Source organism: Rhineura floridana, chromosome 22, assembly GCF_030035675.1.
Source record: "Rhineura floridana isolate rRhiFlo1 chromosome 22, rRhiFlo1.hap2, whole genome shotgun sequence".
Taxonomy (NCBI): Eukaryota; Metazoa; Chordata; class Lepidosauria; order Squamata; family Rhineuridae; genus Rhineura; species Rhineura floridana.
In genome coordinates this window covers 2,042,246-2,053,547 of record NC_084501.1, presented here as the reverse complement: position 1 = coordinate 2,053,547, position 11,302 = coordinate 2,042,246, and the positions used below count along the sequence as shown (strand labels likewise).

General features: G+C 45.5%; 1 protein-coding gene across 1 annotated transcript in view; it reads left to right on the top strand.

The window, feature by feature from the left end:
• Positions 1-11,302, top strand: part of LOC133375034 (neuroblast differentiation-associated protein AHNAK-like) — a 67,337-nt gene that overhangs the window by 38,310 nt on the left and 17,725 nt on the right. The window contains exons 2-4 of the mRNA XM_061606492.1: positions 7,328-7,421; positions 8,240-8,396; positions 9,563-9,750. Coding sequence (XP_061462476.1) covers positions 8,240-8,396; positions 9,563-9,750 — 345 coding nt within the window. The 5' untranslated portion in view covers positions 7,328-7,421. The remainder of the gene's footprint in view (positions 1-7,327; positions 7,422-8,239; positions 8,397-9,562; positions 9,751-11,302) is intronic.

Sequence of the window (11,302 nt, the reverse complement as noted above, 5' to 3'; positions counted from 1 at the left end):
TATGACTACACTGAAACAAATGAATGAATACATAAATGTGTTCTGTCCACCAGTAGTGTATTGCAAACACATAAGATATGAAGACATAAACCACTATCAAATAGCATTGATTCTACGATGGTCTAAATTATGGTGCAAATATATGGCATTATGTAATTGCCTAAAAACAAAAGGCATATTGGGGCTCAACTGTACCTGAAATTGACATCCTGTCCTCCTCCTCCCTTCTGTAGAGCAAAGGTTCCCAAACTGTGGTCTGTGGACTGCCAGTGGTCCGCAAGCTTCATTGAAGGGGTCCACGGCGTGTCTGTGGATATGTGGATGAAGACGGTACAGCCATCATATTGAATATTCATATATATATTTAATTGTATTTCTATTGCTTCTTTCATTTCTTATGTTGCGTTACTATGTGAATTACAATTGCTACATCAGGCAGGAAAATCACCAAGTGGTCTGTCAAGATCCTCAGCCATTTTCAAGGGGTCCGTGGGGGTGGAAAGTTTGGGAACTACTGCTGCAGAGAATAGGAATCCTGGTATGGAGATGTCTTTCTCCTCTTTACCCTGGTCTTTGACACCTGAGATGCATATTTGAGGACCCACCCTTTCCTCTGGATCGTAATTTGTTTTAATTGATTTCAATATAGTATTTTGAAATTGTTGTAACCCGCTTTGGGACCTTATGGTGAAGGGCAGGTAATAAATCTATAAATAAATAAGGGAAGCCAGGAGCTCCTCTTGTCTCTATGGCTTCCATAGCAAGCCATGCCCTTCTCTATGCAACAATTAAAGGCTCAGGAGCCCCACCCTCTTTTACACATCTGGCCACCCCAGTTGCAACCCAGCAGTCCTAAGTGCCGGTAAAGATTCTGCATGCACTTCTTCCCTTAGGGTTTTTGAACTTGCTGCCACTAGATCTTGCCTGTTTGTTTAGTAAAGGAGATCATCTGTTCAAAAGTTTTGTAATTTGTTATAAATACCAAGATATCTCGGATCAGACTCGCTTCATCTTTTGGAGCACCAGCAGCAAAAAGTTTGATTCCTCTCCAGGGAACTCGACTGACCCAGGCATGCATTTGGAAAAGTCCACAAAATAGCATGTTTTGTTGCCCTGAGAATTCCCTCCCAAATCCCTGCTTGTTTCGGTGCAAATTTGAAGGGGGGAGGGAGGAATGCAGTGGAAACAACCCACATCCACAGCACCTCCCTCTCTCCATTGACAAATCTTGTTTTCCAGAGTGTGTGTTCCTTCCATCTGGCAATGATACCAGCTTAACTAGACTCCTGGGTGAATTGTGCAAAAATTCTCAGCATGAGCTAAGCTGGTCAAATAGCTGCTGATAGGAGAAGTGTTTCCTTGGGGTCAATCCAGCTGCTTCTCCAGGCCAGGAGGACAACATGGCCGAGCACCGTTGCTTCCTGCCTCACCCATGTCCAGAGATTTTTTTTTCTCTTGTGGAATTTTAGGTGTTGTTACATTCCAAGAGGGCTGTAGCTGGGGAAGAGTGGGGGCCTTGACCCCCCCAGGGATATCCAAGCTCCTCCCTGAACATTCAACTTGCATGTAACAAGCAAGTCTCACTCTCTAGTGCCTTCTGCTTGTAGAGATCAAGGCTGTAAACACACTAGCCGCCTACAGCAAAGCATTACCATTGGCCACACCTGGAGGGGGAATGGGTTGATCTGCCAATCAGTTGTGAAATCTCTTTGAAGCTGAATTTTAAAATAAACACACTCAAGCTGCTCCTACCAGGTTTTACAGTAAAAATGGGCAGGGTTTGACTAGCACCATGTGGCCTGTTTTCAGAAGACAGAAGTGGAGACACACTGGAACCAGCAGAACATGGTTACCCATAAGAAACTGCAACGCAGACAGGATTCTACCCAGTGAGATTCACTAAGAACTAGACTTATTCCACCTTCCTGCATTCTGGCCAATGAGTGCAAAGGCCCTTGAGATCACTAACAAGTCCTAGGACCTTATTTCTTTCAATTTATTGTTATGCGATACGACTACAGAACTTGTAAGTGTACTGTATGACGTATGTGTTTAGGTTCTGGCAGTTCTGCTTGGATCTCTCTCCTCCCCCACCCCCAAGTTAAGCCCCTTGACCACAGTCGGGCCAGCCTGCATTCTGAAGAGCGGGAGGGCTTTTCCTATGACAATGAACAGAGGATGTATTCCCTCAATAGCTCCATGACAGGCCACAATTCAACAGATGCAGTTTTTTGTTTGTCTGGTATTGATATAAGAGTGATGTGGGGGAGAATTAATGGGGAAAGTTGAAACTGTGCAAGAAGGTAACAAAGTTCCACACTATGGAAGTGGCAAACAGCCACTTGCACATTTTGAAGGCTGCCCCCAGCGCCTTCCATTAGATTCTAAAAAGCAAACGGCCACCTTTTTAGAGCAGGGGCAGATAAGTTGTGGCCCTCCAAATGTTGTCAGACTGCTGCAGCTCCCATTGTCCCTGACCACTGGCTGGGCTGACTGGGGAAGATGGGAGCTGGACCCCAACATCATCTGGTCAGGGCCACAGGTTAGTCACCCCTGATGAAGAGGTGCAAATTATTCTTGCACAGCTGGATTTCAAAAGATGAAAATGTTCAGGAAAAACAAAATTCACTGCATGCTTGCAAGAGTGTGAATCCATTTTCCAAATAAAACAGTTGGTAAAAAATACACACAAGACATACAACACACACACACACACACATCATCCTTCCATGCAAATTCTTCCCTTTGCTTTCATTGCACTCTGTTTCTTGATGTGGATTTCTTACTTTGCGATTCCTTCACATTGTGGATGAGCTCAAAAGACACAGAAGGCCAGGGGGAAATAGCATTGTCGTGTACTTGGGGAGCCCTACATGTTTGGTGCCTGGGCCACAGTGCAGGTTTCCATTCCCACCATCTGATTGCAACGTCTCGCGGCTTTTACAGAATTCCATATGTTTTGGAAAAAACAGGGATGGTATCCCACAGAGAGGAAGAGCGTGTGTAGACTGATGGTGGGAACAGCCAGGGCAGAGCACAGAAGTAAGGGGCGTCTGTGGAGTTCTACTAACCCCTTTCTGGCTTCAGAGAGATTGCCAGATATTGCTAACAGGTTTTCCAGATGTCCCCTGCCAGCAGTCTTTGGGACCAGTAATGATCTAAAAAAGAAAAAAAAAACAAGTCTGAGAGTCTCCAGATGCCATTTCCTAGCCCTGGGAACGACTTATTTATGCATATTCATGGGTTGCAGGGCTGGGGATAAGAATTTCTCTGCTGCATGACAGCAACAGGGTCATTCTAGCCCAGCTTCCTGTTTCCACCAGCAGTTAGCCAGATGACTCTGGGGGAAGCCCACATGGAGGGCATGAAATACCCTTTCCCTGTTATCTGTCCCCAGCATCTTGTATTCAGAGGTAGACTGCTTCTGAACATGGAGGCTCCATCCAGCTATTGCGATTGATAACAGCTGTCAGCTGATCTCATGCTTTAAATTCTTCTTTAGTTAAATTCACTAGTCATATTGTATGACTGTTCCTATTTACTAGGACAGTTCTAATTTTCTAGCGCAGTTCCTACGAACGTCAGACCAGCCCTGTTGGATCAGATCACACAGGCCCATCGAGTTCATCATCCTGTTTCCCACAGTGGCCAATCAGATCCCTCAAAAGGGAAGCCCACAAGCAGAAGATGAGGGCAACTGAGCTCTCATGCTGTTGTTCCCCATCAACTGGTATTCAGAGGCAAACTGCTGATCACTCTCTGACCCTATTTTTGTCTTCTGGCAATGCCTTGTGAAAGTGTTTCGTGTGCATTGGCAGAATTGCCATTCAGATTTCAACTCCACTGTCCTAGGTGTCTAGAAGTGAAATGTGGATGGAAGCTGTATTTTTCTCTCATGCACACGAATGTCTGTGCATGAATGCCCATGAACACTAATGTGCCATGCTTGCACTGGAATGTTTTTATCTGAATGAACAAACACCTTTTCTTTTTTTGATTTTAAACCTGTGCTGCAGCAAGCTACTACAGAATAAATTATTATAGAACTGTCTTCAGCAACGTGTGATGAGCGTGTGTGTGAGCACACTTGCGCAGTGATCATTGTTGTGAGGACAAGTGTGTAACAAGAACATTAAGAGCATCCACGTGGGGATGGAGACTGCAAGATCACAGAGATTTTAAAAACCCAGCAAGCCTGGAGATGTCATTTGCCATCTTCTTAGGAGGATGTTGATGTTCTGTTCCTGGGTCAAACACCAGTCTCCACTTTGGGTCAAGGGCTGATGTCAGTGGGAGCCTTCTGTAGCCCCCACCGCCACCCCCTGTCTGGGCTGATCAGGTTTCAGGCATGACCTGAGCATGCATGTCTGTAGCTGTTTGGAAGTGGAAAACTTTTTTTCATTGAAAGTTGGCACAGCAGGGAAGGCGGAGGAGGCGCTGGAGTGGATGTGCAACCCAAAGCATGGAAAGCTCAGGTTGTGAAGGCAGCTCTGCTGCCCCCTGGCGGCCCCATGAGCACAACTGTTACGCAACGTCCAGTTGTGCTCTATCCATGCTCCCATTTCTCTTTCGTAACACGCAGGTATCTTCTTTCCACTCTGCTGATAAACAGTGTCCCATTTTTTAATGGAGAGAAACAGAGGCGTAATCCCAGCAAGGGAGGGGTCGACCGGTGCCTGCGCTATACCACGTCAGGCTGCTCGGGAGGGACTGCAGCTCACTGGTCAAGCATGCCCTTTGCATCCTGGGTCCAATCCCTGGCACCTCCAGTTTGAAAAAGACAAGGAAGTTGGTGCTGGGAAAGATCTTCTTGTGTTTAAGGCCGTGGGTGGTCACTGCCAGTCAGAGTAGACAGTACCAGTGTAATAAGAGAGCTGCCTTGCATGCAGAACGTCCCCAGTTCAATCCCTGGCATCTGCACCAGTTAGAAAAAGGACCATCTAGCAGGTGATGGCAAAAACCCTTCTCTGTCTGGGCTTGGAGAGCTGCTGCCAATCAGAGCAGTCAGTACTGGGCCAATGGACAAATAGTCTGACCTGGAATAAGGCATCCTGCTATGTTCCAAGGGACGATCCATAGCCCAGTAGTAGAGCACATTCTTTGCTTGGAGAAGGTCCCAGTTTCCCCCAAAGGATTACAGGTAGCGGGTGATTGAAAAGATCTTTCCCTGCCTGAAACACTGCAGAGAACGGAGTGATAGTCTAGCTCTCTCTATAAGACTGTGTCATATATTAATGAACCTTTCATCTGATCCTGGAGCAACTGGCACTCAGAGGTAGACTGTTCCTGAATGTGGAAGCCTCGCTTTTTTGTCTCATTGAGCCCATGTATCTCTACAGAGGAGGTCTTTCCATCATTTGCCACCTGATCCTTTTACGTAAGGATTGAGCCTGGAACCTTCTGCATGCAAACCATGCCCTCTGCCACTGGTATGGCCCCCTCCCCATTGGCTCCTCTGCTTGTACAAGTTCTGACGCTTCTTGCAGATTCCTTTCATTTCAGTGTAGTTTGTACCCTGATAGGCCCTCCTTTCAGAGTCCAGGGGTAGGGAGGACACGAGGCTCCCATTCCTTCCAGCATATGTACCATACCTTGCATACTCAGGCTTTGGGAGTGGCTGTGGCTGGCATGTAGTAAGCTCAGCCCATGCAGAAGAGCGCAGGCGCAAGGCAGAGCTACCCAAAGACAGCAGGGAGGAGGGAGGAAGGAGGAAGGGAAGGGAATGGTGCCCTTTATGCTCGTTCTGATACAACCCTTATTGAAATTACTAGCTTTGAAACTGGTTAGTGTTCCTGTTGCCCCACTTCAGGAAGGATATTATGGTCTGGCCCAGCCCTGCCATGCAGCAAGGTGAAGCAATTTACTTCTGGCAACACCCCAGCAAAGGGGGGGGCAGGGGAATAGATAAAGGCAGGAATTAGTGTCTGAATGGTGCAAAAAGACTTCTAAAACTGTTGTTGGCCCTAGGGCTGGCGCCATTTGGACTCCATTTCAGGCAGCAAAGTGTCTTGGGCTGGCACCGATTTTAATTCTGGAAAGGGCAACATACGGATCAAACGCTTGGAACGCCTTCCCAGTGCGGAAAGAAAGGATAAAGGGTTGGGGATTTTTAGTTTAGAAAAAGATGACTTCAATGTGTGGGTAAATGTAGTGATAATGTCAAATTGTGAATGGTGCAGAGGGAGTAGATAAAAATATCCCCCCTTGCTCATAAATTTATAATCTTTAGGATTATTTTGTATTGTTTTTATGGTATTTTATGTTTTATTGTACTTGCATATTTTATTGTAGACCGCCTGAGGGGCCACGAGGGGGCAGTCTATACATATTTTTTATAAACAAAACAAAACAACTCAGGGGTCGTTAATTGAAATTGGCTGGTTGTAATAGGTTCAGGACACACAGAAGAAAGCACATCTTCATACAGCACATCACTGATGAGTTCGCATGACTTTTTTTCCTACCAGTTAGAGAAATTCTCTATTAGCCCTAACCAGTGGGACCTGCAACAAAAAGTTCCAGCATGGAATGCTCCTATTCAGAATGCTCCACTCTCTCCCTTGCCCCCAGGAAAATAGTTCATCAGCATTCCTTGGTCACAGAGCATGCTCAGTCCTCACTGAGCTGGTTTTAAGGTTTTGCCCTGCTTAGGAATCCCCACACCCCAAAAGTTCTGCAAACCTTGGGGTTTCCCCGAGCTTGCTGTGGTGGGGCTGTCTTGCCTACATAAGCAACAGCATCACATCCTGAATAACAGAGGGAGCGAAAGCTAAATGGAACCCCATACTTAGAAGCAGTAGTTCTGAATGACAGGTGCTATGGAGAGTTGGTATACCCTTCTTGTGAGCTTTCCATAGGTACCTAGATGGCCACTTCTGGATACAGATTGCTGAACTAGATGAATCCCTAATTACCTCTTCAAAATAGTTCTGATTCTTCCTCTCAACAATTCTACCCTCGCCATTCTAGAAATTTCACTGGGCATTGCTGACATACTTTAAAACCTAGCTTTCCAAAACGCCAGGGTGAGGGAACCTGTGTGCTCTTCCAGATGTTGCATGACTCCAGTTCCCGTCAGCCCCAGGATAATGGTGGGAGTTGTGGTCCAATGACATATGAGGGCCAAAAGTTCCCTGTCCCTGAATCAGAGACTTGCTTAAAGCAGCAGCAGGTGGGGAGAGGGAGCGGACATTCTCGGGAGTCCCTGTCCTGTTCCCAGTGGAATTCTGATCCCCCCCCCACTTTTATGTGGATTCATGAGATACACATACAACTCTGGACACGAAAAGTTCTAATTCACCAACAAATTATGTTTCAATTCTTCTAGGTTGGAAAATCGGAACAAACATTACTAAAGGATTGACAAGTGACGAGAAGGGAATTCCTGGGGCGGCTCCTGCCAGGACCAAAGTCCTAGAAAGGTGGGTCGGTATGTTCTTTGCTACCGTGATACCAGAGTAATGTTATTTTTGTGCAGTACTTATCTGATTCAGTCACAGAAAAGAGCTGTAGAAGGAGCCAGGGCAGTGTAGGATAGAGTGTTGGATCTGGACCACAGAATTCAGTCCAGTGCTTCACTTTGGGGCAAATGCCATCGGCTTAACAAACCTCACCAGGTTGTTGTGTGGATAATGACATTCAAAGTGCCCTGAGATTGTTGGAGGATGAGTGGGATAAAAATACAATAAAACAAAATATATTCTAAAATCTGCTAAGCTTGCACCATAATTTATTTATTTATTTATTAAATTTGTATCCCACCTTTCCTCCCAGAAGGTGCCCAGGGTGGCAAACAAAACACTAAAAGCACCCGAAAACATCTTAAAATCAAAACATCTTTTAAAAAGTATTTTTAAAAACAGCTCTAAAAACATCTTAAAAAGCAATTCCAGCACAGACGCAGACTGGGATAAGGTCTCCACTTAAAAGGCTTGTTGAAAGAGAAAGGTTTTCAGCAGGCGCCAAAAAGATAACAGAGATGGCGCCTGTCTAATATTTAAGGGGAGGGAATTCCAAACTGTCAGTGCCACAACACTAAAGGTCCTCTTCCTGTGTTGTGTGGAACAAACCTCCTGATAAGACAGTATCTGCAGGAGGCCCTCACCTGCAGAGCACAGTGATCGACTGGGCATATAAGGGGCAAGACAATTCAGCCTTTTGAGGATGAAGAATTTGGATTTGGGGGTGGTGGTGAAGCACATCCCAGGCTCTTGTTTATGCACTTTTTTTCTTTCATCAGATGGAGAAGGAGGAAGAAGATACTCGGGAGATTCTGCTCCCTGACTGGCAAGGAAGCGGCTCTCAAGGCATTACCATTGACCAGACAGAAGAAGGTGTTTTCGTGAAACAGGTTCAGCAGGACTCACCCGCTGCCAAAACAGGCGTCGTGAAGGAAGGTCAGTGAAGTGGCTTGTGGAGGTGGTCTGGGGGTAAGCATAGTCTTTGGACAGAGAAAACCCGTACCTTGAAGGCCACTTGTGTATAAGCTTCTGTCAAACTATTACCACTTGATGTGGGTTTATTGATTTCAAAAAAATATACCATGCTTTTCACCACATCTGGGTCACAAAGTGGTTTTCTATATTGGGCCTATATCTCTCAGCACAGTAGAGGGGCGACCCTACCGTTAGACAAAGTGAAATTTTGTGTGTCATGAAAGGGCATGAAATTGGTTGTTATTTAATGTATTATGCTTGTCTTTTTACTGCCAGGAAGCGGGAAAAAATTTGGCTGGCCTTGGGTACTATGCACCTCTCCCTCAGACAGAAAAATATATTAGGCCAGCCCTGAATCACAGTCTTGTTCTGAAGATATCTTGGAGGTGCAGTAACCCACCCTGAACTCCTTGGAGGAAGAGTGGGTAGAAATTGGAACAGATAATGTAAAAACAGAAAGGGGGAGAGAGGTGCAGGACTCTTCTCAAGTCACATCTGCAAGCTATTCCCTGAGGTCATTTTTTTCACTGAGGTGGGCTCTCTTAATATCAGATGTGGTAGGTTCAGGACAGGCAACCCACACACACACATACACATAAAAAGCTACCTCTTCACATAGCACATCACTGACCTGTTCAAATGGCTTTTGCAAAATTAGGGGCTGGTTTTTGGAGAAATTCATGGAGGACAATATCAACTGCTCTTAGCCATGACAACTGAAACCTCCAAGCTCAGGTGCAGCCTATCTCTGAATGCCAGCTGTTGGGAAGCAAACAACAGTGCAGGGCTCTTGCCTTATTTGTGGGTTTCCCAGAGGTATCTGGTTGGCCACTGTGGGAAAGAGGGTGTTGGTCTTCATGATCTCATTGAACAGGGCTTTTTCTTTTGTCAAGTGGGGGCACTTGACATTCTTGACACTCTTATGTCAACTGGAGGCATTCAAGAGGCAGCTGGACAGCCATCTGTGGGGAATGCTTTGATTTGGATTCCTGTACTGAGCAGGGGGTTGGACTTGATGGCCTTGTAGGCCCCTTCCAACTCTACATTTCTCTGATTCTATGAAGTTTGACTCACCTGAGCCTTTTCTCAATGTGTGTGTATGCATCTCTTTTTTCCCTTTTCCTCAGGGGATCAGATAGTGAGTGCCACAATCTACTTTGACAACCTGCAGTCTGGAGAAGTCAAAGAGATCCTGAAAAATGTCGGCCACCACACAGTAGGCCTTCGGCTGCAGAGGAAAGGAGACCGGTCTCCATTGCCAGGAGAGTCTTGGTCCCATGACGTGTTTGCTCCAGGAAGTCCAGAAGTTGTTCTGGTGAGTGAGCAGCATAATGGAGAGAGGCCCCTTCTGTAGCTGATGGAGGAGGAAGGGCCTGGGGATGAACTCAGGGGGGACTTTAGTGGCTCGTTCTGTATGTTCCTAGACATCAGAAGAAGGCTTTTCTGAAATTTAAGACTGCCAATCAGTGCATGGTCAGTTAAGGATTTGAGGGCAGGTACTAAAACGTTAGTTCAAGGACAGGTGACTTGTAACTCTCCAGATGTGGTTGCATTCCCATCCCATTCCCAAGCCAGCATGGCGAGTGGTCAGGGATAATTGAATTGTAATCCAACAACATCTTCTAGAGGGCCCTCACAGGTTTCTCATCCCTGGGTTAGTTATTTGAAGAAGACCCAATTCTCAACAGAGGTGATCAGCTACATCACTTCAGATTACTGGTGAGGGTTTATGAGACTGAATGCTACCTAAAAAAATTTTGCATGTAGAAAACTAGTTATCAAAGAGAAGGAAAGATGATGTCTAGTATTTTTAAGTGCGGTGGTTATTTATTTATTTATTGGTAAGGAGGAACATTCAACCCTGCAGTCAGCCAAGCTTTTGCTGGGCATCTGTGATGTTGACATCATTTAGGTTCTGCCGCATTGTTCTCTGTATGTGGAAACAAGAGAAAAGATTGATGCTCCGTCTGTTGTGTATAAAATCAATTTACAGTACAATCCTGTACATGTTTATGAAAGGATTACAACCTTAATGAAGGATGGAGGGAATGTATTCAAGACCCCCTGATCACAATTGTTTGGGCAAGGAGTCATAGCTCTGTAGTTCAGCACCTGTGGTGCATGTCAGAAGGTGTTCAGATCTTGATATCCCTAGTTAAAGGATGCCATGTTGCAGGCCAAAGAAGAACCCTGGGGAGTTACTGCCTTTCAGAATAGACAATCCTAGGGTAGATATTTGTAGTCCTTTACTCTGTTTTGTATGCTGAGATTTCTGACTACTGTACTGGTTCAGTGTATTGTTTTAATTGATATTTAGTATTAAATATATTTATATTCCACTTTTCAACCTTAGAGAGCCAGTGTGGCGTAGTGGTTAAGGTGTTGGACTGTGACCTGGGAGACCAGGGTTTGAATCCCCACACAGCCATGAAGCTCACTGGGTGACCTTGGGCCAGTCACTGCCTCTCAGCCTCAGAGGAAGGCAATGGTAAAACCACCTCTGAATACCGCTTACCATGAAAACCCTCTTCATAGGGCCGCCATAAGTCAGGATCGACTTGAAGGCAGTCCCAAGATGGAGCACCAAGATTTCAACCTCACACAGAGGCTCTCTAGATGTTAAAAATGCTATACACAAACACACACACTCCAATAAAATTAACCAGAGAATCCAACCCCAAGTCTGAACCAATGTGCTGTTGATTGTTGGTTTTAACTGTTGTAAGCTGTTTTGGGAGCCTCTTGTGATAGAAGAGTGGAATACCAATAACTACTGTGACAGACAGAGAGACAAGACAGTGGTCTTATTCGATATAAGGCAGCTTCAACGTTTCACAAGATGTGTGCCTCAATCCTTACTTCACTTG